Here is an 18620-nt window from a genome sequence, read left to right on the forward strand (position 1 = left end):
CTCTGAAGCGGCTGTGAGCAGAGGGGTCGGGGTGAGGAGATGAGTTTGGATGTGGGCCTGCAGCACCTGGAGGCCATCCAGGGCAGATGTCCAGGGCTCAACCAGGAGAGGGGATTCGGGATCCCGCTTGTTCTCCCTAGCACGCCTCAGACTCGTCCCTCTGACGTCTCAGGAGGGCAGCTATGGGCAGGGCAGGCTCTGGGCATCGGGTGACCTGCACTGGGCAGGGCTGGACCCTTCTAATGCCATCTCGCCAGGCACTGGCAGGACCTGGGCTACATGATCCTTTACATCACGGGGCGGCCGGACATGCAGAAGCAGCGGGTGGTGTCGTGGCTGTCCCAGCACAACTTCCCACAGGGCATGATCTTCTTCTCGGACGGGCTGGTGCACGACCCGCTGCGGCAGAAGGCCATCTTCCTGCGCAACCTCATGCAGGAGGTGAGTGGCCAGCTCGGGGCAGGGGCGGGGCCTCCACAACTTGAGAGCCCGACCCTCCTCTTCACCACTCCCCGCCTCCCTCCCCTGGGGTGGGGCCTCATGATGTGCAGTCTACAAATCCCATTCCCGTGGATCTGGTGGGTCCTCTAGCAGCCCTGTGAGGTAGGTTATTAGTCTCGTCATTGACAGAGGAGAAAGGTGAGGGTGCAGTGACTTGCCCTAGATCTGAGTCAGACTTTCGTCCTTTATCTTCTGACTCTTGTCTCTACATCTGGCCATTCATCCAGTAGACATTTAAGTGGTGATTGTGTTCCTTAGTCTGTGCTTGTTGGGGCTGCACAGAGACAAGCAGAACCAGAGGGGCAGAGGATGTGCTTTCCGTGACCCAGATGTGCTTTCCGTGACCCGGATGTGCTTTCCGTGACCCGGATGTGCTTTCCATGACCAAAGCTGTGGTTCCCACTAGCAGCACTAGGGAACTCGGGAGAAGTGCAAATTCTCTGCACCGCCTCGCCCCCCTACCCTCTTAGACCTACTCAATCAGAAACTCTGGGGAAGGGCTCAGGAACCTTTTCACAAGCCCTCCAGGGGATTCTGATGCACAGAAAAATAAATCAAGGATCCCTGACCCAGAGCAGAGCAGGTGTTGACATAGAATGACCAAACCCAGCCCACAGCCTGTTTTGTTGTGACTGGTCAGCTAAGGATGGTTTTTACACTTTCAAGTGGATGGAGAGAATAATCAAAGGAATGATATTTCATGACATGAAAATTACATGAATGTCAATGTCTCTAAATAAAAAACGTTTGATTGGAACCCAGCCAAGCTCATCTCTGTACATATTGTCTATGATTGCTTTTGCAGTACAACAGCAGAATTGAGTAGTGGTGACACAGTGCGAAGCCTGAGATAGTTACTATCTGGCCTTTCAAAGAAAAAGTCTGCAAATCCCTGATCTAGAGGAGGAAGGACATGTCAATTGACAACTACTGGTGTGTGGTTGAAAAAGGCCCTTTTAGCAAACAGAGGAGAAAGGACTTCAGTTTGTCCAGGGAGGGCAGGGAAGGCTGCTAGGAGGGTGGTAACTTTTGAGCTGAGTCTTGAAGCATGAGTTTTTGTCAGGTAGACAGTGAAACGGCATGTGCAAAGGCATGGAGGCAGGAGAGAGCTTGGGACGTTCTCAGAGCTGCAGGCATCCAGGCTTGGGGTAAGTGCAGGCAGGGTTAGACCCAGGGCAAGTGGGAGCTGAGCCCTCAGAGGTCATCAGGGGCCCAAACTTGGCAGATCTTGAAAACCCTGGAAACCAGGCCAAGATCACAAATTCTCTGCTGAGGACCATGGAGAGCCATGGAAGAGTTTAAAGCAGGGAAGTGGTACTGTCTAATTTGGCGTCTATGAAGATCCCATTGGTGGCTGTGTGGAGAACAGACTGGCAGGAGAAACCAGAGGCAGGGAGGCCAGTTAGGGGGCTGTTGCCCAGGCAAAACACAGGAAGACCATAATCCAGGCGATGATGAGCACAGGATGGAGAGAAAAGCATGGACAGGATTAGGAGGTGGAATAGTCAGGACTCAGGGATGGCTGGACGCAGAGAGTGAGGAGTTCTAAGATGCCCGTGCTGGGTGACCAGGAGGGATCCAGGTGCTACACACCTGACCAAGGTCTCCATGGAGGCAGAGCCTGTCCGTTCTGCTCACCAATACAGCTTCTGGATTGGGGATGATGATGCTGTGTGGTAGGGACTCAATAAATGTTGGTAGAATTAATCAATGAATGAGTGAGTGAATGAGAGGGGACACGAGAGGAGGACCAGGCTGGAGGGAGATGAGCTCAGCTGTGGACACGTCAAGGCTGATACGGCCATGGGACCTGATATGGCTTAGGGTAGGTCTGGGCTGCAGGTGGAGACTGGGAAGCAGACGCAGAGGACGGATCAGCGGAGCCACAAGAGGGGAGGCAAGGCAGGAGAAGAGGCTGTGCTGGGCCCCTGAGAGCAGCACAAGGAGCGGCTGAGGAACCAGGAGGAGAGTGAGGGGGAGGAGGGCCAGGAGAGAGAGGCTACAGTTATCGGGAGGAGAGGGGTTCAAGGAGATAGTGCCCCTCTTGCCAAGGGTGTGGGATGCTGAGAACTGTCCACTAGACAGAGATTGGCCACCAGATGACCTTGTGAGGAAAAGACAATTTGGAAGGATAAGGGGGCAAAAGTAGTTGGGAGAGGAGCAGAGAAGGTGGGTGTCAGCTGGGAAGGTCATGAGGCAGGCAGGCAGGGTCCCCAGAGCTAGAGGATCCAGGTTATAGGAGTGATCTCAGGTGAATGAGAAGGTGGAAGGGCCAGACGCAGAGGGGCTGCTCCACCCTCTGAGCCAGCTGGGAATACACCAACCACTGAGGTGAGGGGCAGCGGGCTGAGGAAGCCCTCTCCTTGGTCCAGCATGGAAGGCAGCCACCTGCAGGACGGGGTAGGGCTCAGGGAAAGACAGGAAGAAGATGGAGGGTGAGAGCTGCGTGGCTCAGTGTTTCTTTAGCAGCTCTTAGTGGGCAGCGTATACAAATACACAAGGTGGATAGTGGAAAATGTCCAGGGCTGAGATTTGGCTGGGCGGGTGTGGGAGGAGGATGAAGAGGTGAGAGAATCTTCGGTGGAGGCAGAGGACACAGGGATGCTGCGGGTCACTCAGGCAGGATGAGGAAGGGGTGAGGCAGCAGGGCTGGTGCAGAAAGCACAAGTGTCGGTGAGGCTGAGAGCAGCCAGGTGGGGGCTGGCGGAGAAGTGGCAGGGACGGGGCAGAAACCCTGGGCGCAGCGGACTTGTGGAAGCTCACAGTTAGAGGGGCAGGTCCTGAGTTCGGTCCCAGAAGTGACGGCCACTGACGTGAAAGAAGGTGCAAAGTTGCGAGGCGGGGTGGCAGGTGGTAGATCCCTCACGTCACTCTGACTGTGGCTCATTCCAGCGATGGTGGGGATTGGGAGGAAGGAAAGCTGTGACCCAGGACCAAAGTCTCCAGTGGCTTTAGAGGAGCATGAGTGGGAGAAAAAGAGGATGACAGGGACAGGAGGCACACAGTGAGGGGCAGGCAGCTGGGTGGCGAGCACCTCACAGGTTGATCCGGTTTATTCCCGGGAGAGGAGGAAAGGGTGATGGTCTGGAAGTGCCCCGGAGCAAGGCAGACCTTGTGCAGTTCTCTGAATTGAATTGGGGATTCTGGGGGGCGGGGCGGTGGGCAGTCATTACACCAGCCAGCGAGAGGCAGCGGGCACACGGCAAGCTGTAGCGTGGAGTGGTGTGGATGGTACAGGATCAGAAGCCAGGCAGAACTGGCCTCCAGTCTTGGCCCTGTGAGCCAGAAACCTGGAACTCAATTTCCTTATCCACAAAGAACGTTTGGCTTCATCATTACTTAACCTGAGCGTGCTGCTGGAGGCAGGGCCGGTAAATGGTGTGGTCATGACTGTTTACCGGGCAGAGTCCTGGGATGGGCCTGGGGTGGAGGGAGGGGCAGCCACTCTGGGGGTTCATTCCTGACACAGGGTGGCCCCATGGCTTGGAGTCTACCAGAGTGCCCATAGAGGGTCCCCAAGCGGGGGCTCCCTGGGGTTGACCTGGGGAGGCTTTCCAGGGGGTAGGCTGGCCTCACTCTCCCTCCGTGCTTGCCTTGTGTTTCAGTGCTTCATCAAAATCAGTGCGGCCTACGGCTCCACAAAGGACATCTCTGTGTACAGCGTGCTGGGCCTGCCTGCCTCCCAGATCTTCATCGTGGGCAGGTCCACCAAAAAGTACCAAACCCAGTGCCAGGTGGGTGGAGGCGGGGCTGGAGGCGGGGAGTTGTGAGGGAGGTCGGGGAAAGGGATGGACAGAGTGGGTACTTCATTCGTTCATTTGTTCATTCCCACATTGGCTCATTCATTTATTCAACAAACACTTCGGGGTGCCTGCCTTGGGCCAGGGCCTGTGTTGGGTGCAGGGAGAGAATCCCAAGTGGAGTCGGATGCAATGAACTTCAGTGTAGTGGGGAGATGGCACATGTGCATTTGGTGACAGTGGAGTGTAGCAAGTGCCATGATGTATGATGGGGGACACGGGGAATTGCAGGGCCCTGGAGAGGGACCCAGACTCCAGGGCAAGGTTGGGTTTCTGGAATTTGAAGGAATGGTCCAGGAAGGGCCTGAGACTGAGAAGAGTATTTGTGGCAGAGGCAGCAGCAAAAGCCAAGGTCAAGAGGTGACAAAGAACATGTATATTCTGGGAACTGCCAGTGACTCAGCTTGGCTGCGTGGGACATGAGCCGGGAGGGGAGAGAGGGGGCTGGAATGGTTAGTGCAGCCACAATGGCCCATGTGGGGAGTCTGCGAGAGTGGGATGAGCAGGTATGTGATTCAGGAAGCTCCCTCAGGCTGCAGGTGGAAGGTGGTTCAGAGGAAGGAAAGAAAAACCGAGAGGGAGCTGAAGAGAAAGTGGAGGGTCTGAGAGGCATTTTTTGGTAGGAAATGGATTGGGTTTGGTAATGCCCAGACGGATGTGCAGGATGAGAGAAAGGGAAGGCGGAGGACAGTGCCTTGGTCTGTGGCTTGGGTGACCACGTAGGAGGTGCCACTACTGGAATTGCACAGCAGGTGGAAGGGAAGGAGGTGACCTCCCTCTGGGGCATATCAAGTGTGCAGTGCCTAAGAGTGACGCGCGGGTAGAGGGTCAGGAGATGGTGGTATTTCCGAGTTGGGAACTCAGGACCCGCTTCTCAAACTCTGAAGTGCACAGGCATCACCTGGAGATCTCGTTGACATGCATATTCTGATTCCATAGGCCTAGGGGCGGGGAGAGGGCCTGAGGTTCTGCCTAACAAGGGGCCAGGTGGTGTTGATGCTGCCAGAGTCCATGGACCACATATGGAGTAGCAAGGTTCTGGGCACAGCTGAAAGGACTGGCAAGGAGGGCAGCCACGGGGCTCAGAAAAATGACAAGAGGCATGGAGAGGCCGCATGATGGGAGGGACGTTGCAGGATTCTAGTGAGCCAAGTGACAAGGATGGGTGCTCCCCCACCCTCAAAAACCCATAGGCCAAGTGCCCTGGCTCATGCCTGTAATCCCAGTGCTTTGATACGCAGGATTGCTTGAGCCCAGGGTTCAAGGCCAGCCCTGGCAACACGGCAAGATGCTGTTTCTACAAAAAATTTTAAAAATGAGCTGGGCGTGGTGGCATGTACCCGTGGTCCCAGTCACTTGGGAGGCTGAGGCTGGAGGATTGCTTGAGCTGGCGAGGTTGAGACTGCAGTGAGCTGAGACTGGGCTACTGCACTCTAGCCTGGGCAACACAGTGAGACCCTGTCTCAAATAAATAAATAAATAAATAAATTAAAATAAAACAGGAATGAAAATCCAGAGAACTCTGGTGTGACCCATGGGTACAGGTAGAGATGCATGGTTGTCCAAAGCGGGATGGGGACTCTGGAACACTAAAGAGCTCCCGGCTTCCCCGGGCTTCCTCGGAGAAGCTGGAGGTGCCTCCATCCAGTGTTCCTGGGAAATGATGGGGACAGGATCAGGATCAGGGACCTGCCCCGCCCCTCCACCTGACGCCTGTCCCCTCCTCTCCCCTCCCTTCTTCTCCCTCCCTTCTTCCCCCTCCCCTCCTCTCCCTCCCCTCCTTCTCCTCCCCTCCTCTCACCTCTTCTCCCCTCCCCTTATCTCCCCTCCCCTCTCTCTCCCTCCCCTCCCTCCCCTCCCTCCCCTCCCTCCCCTCCCCTCTTCCTCCTCCCCCCCTTTCCCCTTCCTCTCCCTTCCCCTTTTCCTCCTCCCCACTTCCCCCTCCCCTCCTTCTCCTCCCTCCCCTCCCCTCTTCCTCCCTCCCCCCCCCCTTTCCCCTTCCTCTCCCTTCCCCTTTTCCTCCTCCCCACTTCCCCCTCCCCTCCTTCTCCTCCCCTCCCCTCCCCTTTCCTCCCCTCACCTCTTCTCCCCTCCCCTCTTCCTCTCCTCTCCCTCCCCCTTCCCCCTCCTCTCCACTCTTCCCCCTCCCCTCCCCTTTCCCCCCCTCCTCTCCCTTCCCTCTTCCCCCTCCGCTCCTCTCTTCCCCCTCCGCTCCCCTCTTCCCCCTCTGCTCCCCTCTTCCCCCTCCTTCTCCTCCCCTCCTCTTCCCTTCCCTCCCCTCACCTCTTCTCTCCTCCCCTCTTCCCCCTCCTCTTCCCCCTCCTTTCCCTTTCCCCACCCCTTCCCTCTTCCACCTTCCCCCTTCCCTCCCTCCCCTCTTCCCCCCCTTCCCCCTCCTTTCCCCTTCCCTCTTCCCCCTCCCCTCCCCTCTTCCCCCTCCCTTCTTCTCTTCCCCCTCCCCTCCCCTCTTCCCCTGCCCTGCCCTGCCCTGCCCTCCGCAGTTCCTGAGCGAGGGCTACGCTGCACACCTGGCTGCGCTGGAGGCCAGCCACCGCTCACGCCCAAAGAAGAACAACTCGCGCATGATCCTGCGCAAGGGCAGCTTCGGGCTGCACGCGCAGCCGGAGTTCCTGCGGAAGCGCAACCACCTGCGCAGAACCATGTCCGTGCAGCAGCCGGACCCGCCCGCCGTCAACCCCAAGCCCGAGCGGGCCCAGAGCCAGCCCGAGTCCGACAAGGACCACGAGCGGCCGCTGCCCGCGCTCAGCTGGGCACGTGGGCCCCCCAAGTTCGAGTCGGTGCCCTGAGGGGTGGGCTGTGCTCAGAGCAGGGGTGGGGGGCCCAATCAGGCTGCCTGCAGGGACGGGAGGGGGCTGCCCTCTCCCGGACACAGGCGTTTTCCTGCTTTTTCCCTCCCGTGTCTGTCCAGCAGTGTCCCACCAGAGCGGGGAGGGATCCTGCCCGACCCCGGCGGGGGGGCTCCCTGAGCTGCGACAAGGTGAGATCCGGGGGTCTCGGTGCAGCCGCTGCTGCCTCCCACGTGCCTGCGACTGCAAGCCCAAGTCAGGGTTCATGTTTGTGTCATCCTGGGGGCAGGCTTGTCCGGAGCTGGAGCGTTTGGGCAAAGTCGACCACCCTCCTTCCTCCCCAGGCTTCCCAGCGAGCTAGGCAGGCCCTCAAGAGGGCAGCCCCAGCCTCGGGAGCAAACGCCGCTGGCAGGCACAGCCTCTGGACTGTCTTGTGGAGGCGTGAGTGGCATTTGTGCCCGCCCTCCCTGTGGTCCTGAATCACCGTTTTGGGGTTGGCGCTCTTACGGCAAGATGGCCACTTGCTGGGCGTGAGAGCACATCCCCTGTCTCTGTCCGCAGCCCTCGGGGGGTGGGGTCTGGTGCTGACGGTCTGTCCTGCAGCTGTCCATTGTCCCCAACCCCCCCTTGTCCTCAGTGTCCTCACCATTTCCCTGTGGCCCTGGAGGCCAGGGGTTCCTCTTCCCGGAGCCCTGCCTCATGCCCTCCCTTGGGAGGCTGCAGCCTTGGGCTCTGGCTCAGCCGGGCTGGCTGTGAGCCCCTAAACTGGTTACTTGCCCTCTCTGGGCTCCCTCTTCCTTCTGTTATTGGAGAAGTCCTCCTAGCTGCGATTGGTGTGAGTCTTTCACTCGCAAGATGTCCTGCAGTTTGGCCCATTGAGGCTTTTCAGGCCTAACGGTCCCTCCGCGTGTCCTGTGACCGATACCTTCCACACAGCCTGCGAGAGGGGGTCTGGGTGGGCTGGAAAGGAGGGGCTCTTAAAGGAGCCTCTCTGGGTGGGCTGGGAAGGGATCCCTGCTCCACCGAGAGGCGCAGCTGGTTTGCCTTGCACTGATGCTCAAACCGGGTGTCCCAGGGACAGCCCACCTCCATCTCCTGCCAAAAGGTTACTGATCTGGCTCCCCATAACCCCGGCTCTGCCAGGACCCTTTTGTCTTTTTTGGCTCCTGGAGGCATAGAGCTGAGATTCCAGGGTTCTAGGGGTTCCTGGAAGTTTGGCTCTAACTGTTGTATTCTCTTCCCTTTCCCCTGCTGCTCAGTTTGTGCCCATAACCTCCTCCTGGGTAGTGCCCTGAGGTTGGCAGGACTTGGCCCTTCTGGGGCCCCTAAAGCCTGCTCAGGCCCTCCTGCTGCTGAACCTTGGCCTGGGCACTGGTTTCCTGCATCCTGGAAAACCCCGACTCCCTGGCCCAGGCCCACACCTGCTGTGTGGGGCTGCCCAGGTGGCTGCTGAGCCCCCATGGGCTGCCACTGAGGCCGGTCCCAGCAGTTTCAGCCAGGCTGCCCCAGGGCCCAGACGTCTGTATACACAGCAGGCACCTGTGCCAGCTCAGTGTCGCTTCTGCTCAATGTCTACCTCTCGCGGCTCCCATGCAGCCCATGACGCTGCTGACGGGGGCGGCTGACACCACCATTGTGAATTGCCTGGCAAATTGGGTGCCCTTCTGGGGCTGGAGGGGTCTGGGCTCATAGCCCCCATCCCTGCTCTCTCCCCTAGAAATGTGTCTTCAGTCTGCCAGCTCTTCTGCTCTACTTCCAGTGCCGCATCCTGCACTCAAGCCCAGGGCTGCTGGCGAGTCTATGGGGAGGAGTGCGGATCAGGCTCAGCCTCAGCCTCAGCCTCCTCTATGGTCCTGTCTCCTGGCGGTTCACAGGTGCCCATCCCCCCGTTAACATTTCACAGTTCTTGGCTTTCCAAAGGCACCAGCTCATATGGCATAACCACCTCAACCCTAATCCTTCCCAAAAATATCCTGATTTAAACTTGGGCAGATGTAGTCTGATTCTTGAAAACTCTACCATTTCCTTTTTGCAGAAGGCACTGATTAAGCAGAAATGATAAAATAATTAGTATGAGGTACTTTTCTCCCAGTTAGATTCCCTCTTCCCTGAGAACCCCAGGCTAGGCAAGAGAGGGAGAGAGAAAGAGAGAGAGAGGGAAAGGAAGACAGAGAAAGGAAGGCAGAGAGAGAGAGGAAGACAGAGAGAGAGAAAGAGAAAAGAAGACAGAGAGGAAGACAGAGAAAGAGAAAGAGAGAGAGGAAGACAGAGAGAGAGAGAGTACATGAGCCAGGATCCCTGGGGAATTTGAAGTCAGTGTGACCAAGGTTCTGTGGCTCTGGGGTCAGAGCTCGGACACAGGACCCAGCAGGAGGGCTTTTGGAAGCAGCTCTGGGTCCAGGCAGCAAGCAGGTAGGAAGATCGGGGCTTTGGCTGACGATGCACACAGGAGATGCTGATGGTGTACAGTGAGAGACTGTGAACACAACAACTGAAGCTGTAGTTGGTGTGTGTGAATATGTGTAGATGTGGTTCTGTTTAGTGGCGAGACAACGTATGTTTCAGTACTGCTTTCACGGCAACTGTGTAATGCATATGCACTTTCTGTACTAGTGGTTTCTTCAGTTTTGTCCGTCCAGTTAAGTTGGAGAAAGAACCAAGTTGTGTTGTTCTCGGGAGCGGGTGCCGCTGCGTCTCCTTGAGTAGTTGTGTGACCCCCCCAATCCAGCTGTTTTCTAGAGAGTCCTTCTAGCTTCTGGTATGCCTGCTCTGCAGCAGCTGGAAACAGATCTTCCCGCCTGACCAAAGCTCCTTGTTTCTTGCGTGGCATGTTTGTTCTTCCCAATCCGGCGGCTGTCGTGACCGAGGGCCTGCCTGCCACCCTCCTGTATCATTTGCCCTGTTAGGGTTCAGGGTGCGTCCTTAGCCCAGGACCTGCTCTTCCAGCATCGTGGGGTTTTTTCCTAAAGAGTTCAACGGCTCCCTTGAGCTCCGTAAAATATTTCCTTTTTAAAAAAACAGACTCCTTTCATGCATTGGAATGAATGGTCCTCTTGTCTGGGTGCTGGGCTACAGCAAACAAATGTGTTTGAATCCCAGTATTCCAGTTTTCCGGCGGTGGGCTCTCTGGAAGAGACGAGGCTGGAGTTCACGGTTCTTAAACTGTATTTTTACCCCTTTGGGACCCATTCCTGTGTCCTGGAGTCTTTCATGAGGCACGTGGGCCCCCTGCATCCTCACACTCCCCCCCCAGCCCAGGTGCAGCCCCGGGAGGGGTGCCCTGACCCCGCCTTAAACTACCACCTTTCCCACCGAATCCCATCTCGGGGGGGTTTGGGTGCCAAGTGCCCTGGAAACCTATTGTAACATTCCCTCCTTCCTTTCCTTCCGGGCATGGGGGAACCTTCTTAAAAATAGTTAGGGTTAAGTCCAAGCACTGAGGCCTGATCTGGGCTCTGCTCTCCTTGTTGAGAAACTAACAGGCAGTTGGGAGGAAAATCCGAATTTGACTCCACCCTCTTTAGGGCAAAGGAGAAACAGGTGACCCAAGGAGGGGCAGGCCAGAGGAGGTGACTCGTGCACAGGGACCCCCGCCCTCGGACCCCGCTGGCCTTTTCTATTTGTTTACTTGGCGGTGGCAGCCCGTCTGATCCTGTCTGTGGTCTGACTGTTCCCAAGTGTGTAACTTTCAGTATTATCTGTGACAGACGGTTCTGTGGTGAAAAAGGTTTATTATATTCCTTACGGCTGCCTTGTACAAAACCCGTTAGAAACGCTAATGTAAGATATCAGATTTCTAACAAGACAAAAACAGCATTATGGAGTTAAAAGATTTTTACAACTGGTCTTGATTTTGATGTGAGCTGGTTTTTAGCTCTCAAATGTTGTCACTTAAATAAAAACCTTATTTGCCTTTACGGTGTGTTTGCGTCTGAATTAAGCCGAGAAGCCTTTCCCTTTATACATGTTCTCCCTGGGATGGGTTTTGGGGGCAGACTGGCTCAGAGCAGAGGTGGATGAGGGCCGGACTCCAGACCACAAATGACAGATCTATGGCCCAGAGTGGTGTGGGAGGGCGGGGAAGGTTGGAGGTGGCTGGTGAAATGGAACAAATGTCAAATGCCAGCAGTCTTTATTATGAGAAAGCAGTGTTATCTAGGAAAGTCACACGCTGGTTTCTTATACAATGACAAAGCAGGTTTCTTAAATAATTTACAAACGGCAGAAATTGCTTTTGAACAGGGCTACCCCCTCCCGGCACACCCACAGTACTCCGCATTGAGCATATAAATAGGTACCCGTGAGCCCAGGGTCGTAAGCCTGGAAATAGCTCCTATGCCTTCCTCCGAGTCCCTGGTAGGGAAAGCAGGGATGACAGTGGGGCCCCCAAGAGCCTTGGCACCAGAAACACGGTGGGTGAGTGACTCTGCGGATGACTCCCCAAAAATCAGGCACCTGGGTACACAGCTAAGAGCTCTCAAACATCTGAGGCTAGCACTTCACGGTATAGTTGAGGCAAGTAGAAGGCTCAAGGGCAAGTGTACGATGAGTTTCTACGCTCAAGAGTCCCTGGGAAAGCAGAAGGAACAATTCTCCCCTTCTGCAAGGTCTCCCCAAGACACTCTCAGGCTATGGCAGGCAGTCACTGATGAGTCCAGATGTGGCCGGAGCAGGGGGCTCTGGGCCCCTTGTTAGGTGCTTGTTAGCAGTGGCCTGGGGGTACTGACAACTCCTGGGGGTTTCCTCCGGGAAGCTCACGGGGAAGCATAGACATCCTTGAGTACGAAGACTTGGCGGTCAGATAGGGCTTGTTTCCTGCAAGACAGCTGCCTTTGTCACTGTGCTCAAGGTCGGAGAAGTAGGGATACCTTTCTCTGCTGACTGCGGGGTGGGGGCTGCTGGAAGGTGGCTGTAGCTACTCGGGGCCCCCAGCATGCTGTTAATGATGGGGTCCGTGAGGTTAGCAGCTCTGGCTCCAAGGAGCAAGCCGGTCCTACCTACTCTGCTGTACCCATCAGCTCTGTGGGTTTTCTTTAACTTGCTCATGCATGAGGTGGAGGAGAAGGACAGTGAGAAAGACGCTTGGGAGGTGGGCATTACCTGCAGGCACTTCCTCAGTCATGAATGAGAGAGACGATGTCACCACTAGAGAGAAGGGGAGGGATTGATGCCACTGGATGTGGTGGGCTCTGAGAGGGCCCCTCCCAGCCTGAGCTAGACAAGATCAGACCCAGAAACATGGTAGGAATATGGCCCCCCAACACATAGAGCTGGCAGGGCTCAGCCTTAGCGCCCATCATGGCCATTATACAAGTGGAATGGAGAAATAGCCCCAAGTTAGGGGAGATCCACAACCGAGGCCCTGCCCCTAGGATGGGGCCATGAGCAGAGAGACCAGGAGCTCCATAGCAGTCAGGTTGCTTTTCCCTATTCCATAGGCAGGCAGGGCACAAAGGAGCCACGGAGAGTTCTGGAGGAAGGGCAGGTTTTTCAGGAACCAGCCATATGTGAGGTTCCAAATGATGGACAGACGTGGGGGCCCAAGGCCCAGAAGACCACACACATTCAGGCTGCATCCTTTACCATCAACCCAGTCCAGGTTTTTGTCCCTTCTCATGTTTGAGATGAGGGAGACTGAGGCCCAGAGAGGGGCAAAGACTGGCCAGGGTCACACAGCAGGTCAGTGCAGAATCAGCGCCTGCCTACGAAGATGGCCGGAGGGGCCCTCCCGGCCACTTCACTTTGAAGTATGGGAAGCCAACTCACCTCTCTTCCGCCATAATGGCTTCCTCTAGCTCTTGGGACAGCTTCTGGAGATGCTGGATTCCTGCCCCCACAGGCTCTGGGTCACTGTCAGACTCGCTGAACGAAAGGAGAAGCCACAGCAGTGACTAGTTGGAAACTCCTGGCAGGAGCCCCTTGCAACCCAGTGCCGGGATCTGGTCTGTGGGCCCAGATGACCCTGGCGGGCTGGGCTTCACTCCAGACCCTCACTCCAGGAAGTGACCTCAGAGCGACAAACAGAAAGAAGATCAAGATCCGGGAGGCCGAGGTCATGGGCAAGTGATTTTGCAGCGTCCCCACTTGGAAACGGAGCCTCAGCCCTCCAGGTGGCTTCAAAACTTGCTTGTGGGCTCACTAGGAGGCTTGGGTGAGTGGGATTGTGTCAGAGCTCAGCTCAGCTCTTCCTTTACAGAGAAACTAAGGTCCTGAAGGATTTTCTCAGGTCCTCTGCTAGCTCTGGGGGCGGAACCAGGTCAGAACACAGATGTGGAGAGTATTTTTGAAGTGTACACAAGCCTTATTTTAGCTTCCAGGTTTGCAAAGAGCCACCTGGTCACTTATATGCATCCTGGTGACCACCTGCCACGACACGGGCAGTGGCTAGGCAGCCTTCCCTGAGAGCCCCGAGATGGGAATAGGAAGCTGCCAGGGACTGTGGACTGGGATGAGTTTCACCCTCTCCCCTGAGCCAGGCCACTTGCTGGGCCTGTCTGAGAACTAGAAGATTCTGCAGGGCAGGCCAGCTTGATCGGTGGGGCAGAATATCCAGATGGTCTGACCCCAGCCTTTACTCCTCTGTTTCCTATGGGATGGCCCTCGTGCTAATCACCAAAAGCCTCCGGACCTCCATTTCCTTACCTGTCCAATGGGACAAACAGAGCCTGCCTTAATTACAGCTCAAGGTTCCTATGAGACTAAAGAAAGATGCTAGCCCTCAAAGAAATTTGGGGAAAAAATTCAATAGCCCAAAGCTACTATACAGCCTTAACTAACACACTCCATTTCCCCCTAGAACTCAGCTGGAAAGTTGACATACAATCCTTAGGAATCTAGTTGTTGTTTTATTTTCTCTTCTTCTTCTTCTTCTTTTTTTTTTTTTTTTGAGACAGAGTCTCACTCTGTCACCCAGGCTGGAATGCAGTGCAGTGGTGCGATCTCGACTCACTGCAACCTCCACCCCCTGAGTTCAAGCAAGTCTCCTGCCTCAACCTCCCAAGGAGCTGGGATTAGAGGCTTGCACCACCACGCCCAGCCAACTTTGTATTTTTAGTAGAGATGAGGTTTCACCATGTTGGCCAGGCTGGTCTCCAACTCCTGACCTCAGGTGATCCACCCGTCTCAGCCTCCCGAAGTGCTGGGATTATAGGTGTGAGCTACCACGCCCGGCCAGTTTTCTCACTTTCTAATGAACAAATACACGCACTGGATATCTGCTAAAGCAGGACACACATTTAACAGTAAGAATAATTATGTCATGATATGACACTGCTCAGGGTACCCCTGGCTCCAGGAAGTCACAGGTGCCAAGAAGCCCCTGGGGCCCAACTGGGTCTGGGAGGTCGGAGAGCAGGGACTGTGCCCAGGCTAAAAGGTCACCAATCCCGGGGTGAGGCACTGTCCCACTTGCCTGGGAGAGCAGAGGGGCTCTGTTGAGGAGTAGGGGCTCCGGAAGGCAGCCTCCCGCCTTGACCGCCGTAATGGGTGGGCACGTGAGCCCATTCGGGCCGAGAGGTGGTGATGCTCCTTCTCCCAGGGGTCTGTGGCAGAGTCGGCAGGGGCGGCTCCAGACAGCCGAGTGCTCTTCTGGCTTAGGCTGTGAGTTGGGGATCCACTGCCCTTCTGTGCGCCTCTCTTCCGCCTCCTGGCCTTCACGTGCGTTTCCACCAGCCACTTGGTGCCACTTTGGCAGGACTCCTGGATTCTCTGGAACAGGCAAATGGAAAGGTTAGCACAGACAAAATCAAAAGTGAGGCCGGGCACAGTGGCTCACGCCTATAATCCCAGTACTTTGGGAGGCCAGGCAGGTGGATCACCTGAGGTAAGGAGTTCAAGACCAGCCTGGCCAACATGGTAAAACCCCATCTCTACTAAAAATAAAAAAAAAATTAAAAAAAAAAAAATTTGCCGGGCGCAGTGGTGGGTGCCTGTAGTCCCAGCTACTTGGGTGACTGAGGCATGAGAATCGCTTGAACCCGGGAGGTAGAGGTTGTAGTGAGCCGAGATTGTGTCACTGCACTCCAGCCTGGGCGACTGAGTGAGACCCTGTCTCAGAAAAACAAACAAGCAACAACAAAAAGCCCAAGGGTGAACTACCCTGGTCTCCAGACCATACCAGCGATCCCTAGACCCACCAAGTGTCCTGTAAATACAGGCTATTTTAGTCTCCAGGGTGAAGGATGTGACTGACTGCTCGTGGAATGAGTCCACGGCAGGGACCCAGTTCAGAGCTCCTGAATATGACAGCAGCAGTCAGCAGCAGGAGGACCCCCTGGTGCCTGAAGCCTGTTTGTCTAAGTCCAAACTCTCTTTCCAGACACAGATTGACCCCAGGACTGAAGGAGAAGGTCCAGAGAAGAGGAGGCTCCCCCGCCCAGCACCCCCTGCACACCAGGAGAGCACCTGTCTTCCTGCCTCGGGTGTCACTCACTCTATCCAGCCTCCACAGTGGTCCATAGTGATCCTTCTAAAGGGCAGTTCTGACTGTGACACTCAACTGCTCAAAACCCTTCTATGGCTTCTTGTTGCACATAGGACCAAGCCCCAACTCTTGGGCCTTTCACACCAGCCGGGTGATGGCTGTGAAGGCTCCTCTTCATCGGCTTGACTGTCTTTGCCTTGGCAAGCCAGAGTCCAGGGGTTGGAGCAAAGCCCAGGTTAAATCTGATGAGTTATGTGACCTTGGACAAATTCATTTCATTTCTGTCATCCCTGAGGGTGGTGAAAACAATCAAAAAGTTCTTCCAAATAAGGACTAACGTTTGGCTCAGGGAACTCTCTGCAGAGGGTCCAGAAAGAGCCAGCCTCTTTCCGGAGAATTCTCTCGTCTTCAGAATTCCCAATGAGACACCGAGGAGAAACCTCTGCAGCCCCCAGTCCTCTCTCTGGAGGTCCGTTCATCCTAATGGCTTCTGTCCTTTCTAAGTGACACGTCTACACCTCCAGCTCTGGGTTTAAAGATGCATCCCTTGAAGGGCCCATAGACACTTACATCCAATATAAGGACGTCTTGCTGCCAGCACTTCTCATTTGACAGCAAATGCCCTCTAACTGACCTTCTCAGCAGCTCCTGAAGTTTATCCCCTACAAGTCCAGATCCTTAGTCTCCATCGGGAGCATCTCTGCTTCTATTCCCTTCTCCATCGCGTAGATAAAGGTCAAATTCTAATATGCTAATTAGACCAGACTTTCCACTGTTTAGAATCCTCCAGACTCCTGATCATTCCTGGGAGAGTCTAAGCTCCTTCATGTCCTTTCTCCCTGCTCTACCTTGCTCTCTGTTCTCTGCTCATACCCAGACTACAATTCTGGCTGTCCTCAGGGGTACACGGCTGAGTTGGCAGTACACCTTGCTTTCCCTCAGCTCTAGGCCTGGACCTGAGGGGCTCTGAACCTGCACTATTTCTCCTACCCTAAATACCCTTGACCTTTGCTTCCCTGGGTGAACTCTGGCATCACCTCCTCTGGGAAGCCTTCACCAGCTAAGTTTGTGTTTGGTGAGCCCTCACTATTGGCCACTTGCTTGCAATTTCCTATCATGTACAGCTCTTATCACCTGGTGTTGTGAGCATCTGTTTCCTCCAAGATATGTTTTCATTAACTCATTCAAGTATTTGTTGAGTGCCTATATGTGCCAGGAACTATTTGGGGTGCTGGGGAAACAGCAGTGAACTAACCAAAGTCCCTGTCTTCTTGGAGTCTACATTCTTGAGGCTCTTTGAGGGCAGGAACTGTCTGGCACCAAGGAAACATTCCATAAAAAAGCTGATTAGTATTGTCAGTATTACCTGGGACATGGCACCCAAAGCGCTCTTAGCTGAGCGAGCTGCAGCCTGGAGGCCCTGCTGACCTGGCTCTGGGGTTTCCAGGCGCTTCCAGGAGGGGCCTGCGCAGAGGTTGAGGTTGACGGCTCTCAGGGGCAGCCTCCTTTGGAACTGTCTGCACAGAGACCCCAGGGGCCCTGCAGAGGTCTCCTGATGGCTGGCCCCAGGCTGCAGCTCCTTGCTGTCCTCCAGCTGCTCCTGGTGCCGGAGAGATCTCCGGCGCACAGAGGTCCCCATGCTCTGCCACCGAGAAGCCATTTGCCTGACCAAGAGTCTTCTCTGTCCACTAGACCCTGGGGAGGAGGGTAAAAAAGCAGGTCAACAAGGCATTCCCCACCCCCATTCCCAGGCCCCACAGAGACCCTAGACACGGGAAGAGATGGGATGCAGCGGGGTGGCGAGGGCGGGCGGGGAGCGGGCGAGTTAGCAAGTGTGAGTGCAGGAAGGAGGATGCTTTCTGGAAGAGGGGTCTAGGGTTAGCAGCATTTCTGCTGTCCCGCACTTCAAGTTTCCAAAACAGCTGTCTTTTTATCCCAACCTCCCTCCTCTCTCTGGCTCAGGCGAGGAGTGGAGGCGGGGTCAAGACACGACGTAGCCGAGCTTCAGCGCTGGGCCCAGGACACCATCACCATCTCCTTCACCAGCTCGCCCAGACCAAACGCGCCCCCACGCAGATCCCAGCCTTCCCACCAGACGCCCCGATTTTGATCCGACGCTTGTAGTACCCAGACGCCTCCACAGGCCGTGCGTGTCCGAACCTGATGCCCTCCCCTCTGAACAAAAAAATTGTTTTGAGCCGAGATCGCGCCATTGCACCCAGCCTGGGCAACAAGAGCGAAATTTGTTGTGCTCCGCCCGCACTCACCGGACAGCACCAACGCGGATCACACCCAGAACACAGCTGCTCCTCGTCCACCGCAGCCGGTTTGAAACTCTGCGCGGCTCCGCCCCCGGCCCGGTCCTCACAGCTGATTGGTTCCGTCCCCGCCCCAGGGATCCGATTGGCTTTCTCTCTCGCGGCTGTAAATGCTGCGCTCGGTTTGGCCCGGCAGTCCCCATTCATCTCTCCGGCCCCCTCCCGGCCGCCAGCCTCGTGGCTCCGGGCTTTGTATTAAGCGTCCCGCCCGCGCCACCGCCCTTGCCCGCCCAGCCCCCGCGCATCGCACGCCGGGTCCCCTCCCTGGAGCGCGCACAGGGTTGAGGCTGCTCTGACCCATGGGGTGGAGGCGGAGGTCCTGGGATCTAGGCCTCCTGGCTCAGGCCCCAGGCCCCGCAGTGGGCAGGGACCTCGTCCATCCGGCCAAGGGGTCTGGCTTTTCCTTCTTGCTCAGTGGTTTTGTCCGAAGGAGCCAGGGGCTGGCAGTGCGGGCAGTGCGGAGCCCTGGGTTCCCAGAGACGTTTTCTTTCACATTTCCCTCCTGACCCTCCCTTCCTGTGACAAGACACTGTCCCTCCCTGAGTTCCCCATACTAGCCATCCATGCTTCGCCCCCACTAGAAAATGCGTCCTGGAAGCGGGGATAGACCAGAGTGCCCGTCTGCCCTCCTCCCGCCTACACCAGCTCCCTGTCCCCGCCTTGCCCCACACATCCCCCCCCCCTCTCCAGCGGAATGCCTGCCTCTCCTCTCCTCAGCATCCAAACACAACCAGCCGTTATAGAAGCTCATCCTTCTCCTTTCGGCGACCTC

At 56.0% G+C, this 18620-nt stretch overlaps 2 protein-coding genes across 4 annotated transcripts in view; one reads left to right on the forward strand and one right to left on the reverse strand.

The window, feature by feature from the left end:
* The window catches only part of PITPNM3 (PITPNM family member 3), a 107896-nt gene extending 96871 nt beyond the window's left edge, over positions 1–11025 (forward strand). The window contains exons 18-21 of one of the 2 annotated variants that reach the window (XM_033184881.1): positions 258–441; positions 1565–1649; positions 4107–4235; positions 6803–11025. In XM_033184881.1, the coding sequence (XP_033040772.1) occupies positions 258–441; positions 1565–1649; positions 4107–4235; positions 6803–7587 (1183 nt within the window). In that variant the 3' untranslated portion in view covers positions 7588–11025. The remainder of the gene's footprint in view (positions 1–257; positions 442–1564; positions 1650–4106; positions 4236–6802) is intronic. The other variant, XM_033184882.1, reaches the window with a different exon arrangement.
* On the reverse strand, positions 10776–17871 carry PIMREG (PICALM interacting mitotic regulator). Of its 2 annotated transcripts, XM_033184884.1 has the most exons (6): positions 17798–17871; positions 16897–17225; positions 14520–14815; positions 12875–12970; positions 12209–12253; positions 10776–11923 (listed from the first exon to the last, which is right to left on the reverse strand). In XM_033184884.1, exons 2-5 carry the CDS (start codon positions 17188–17190, stop codon positions 12223–12225), a joined length of 717 nt encoding a protein of 238 aa, XP_033040775.1. In that variant the 5' UTR covers positions 17191–17225; positions 17798–17871; the 3' UTR covers positions 10776–11923; positions 12209–12222. The 2 variants fall into 2 exon arrangements, with proteins under 2 accessions (XP_033040775.1, XP_033040774.1); XM_033184883.1 differs by lacking the exon at positions 12209–12253.
* Between the last annotated feature and the right edge of the window lie 749 nt (positions 17872–18620).

This window comes from Trachypithecus francoisi, unplaced genomic scaffold (assembly GCF_009764315.1).
Source record: "Trachypithecus francoisi isolate TF-2019V2 unplaced genomic scaffold, Tfra_2.0 Lachesis_group20, whole genome shotgun sequence".
NCBI lineage: Eukaryota > Metazoa > Chordata > Mammalia > Primates > Cercopithecidae > Trachypithecus > Trachypithecus francoisi.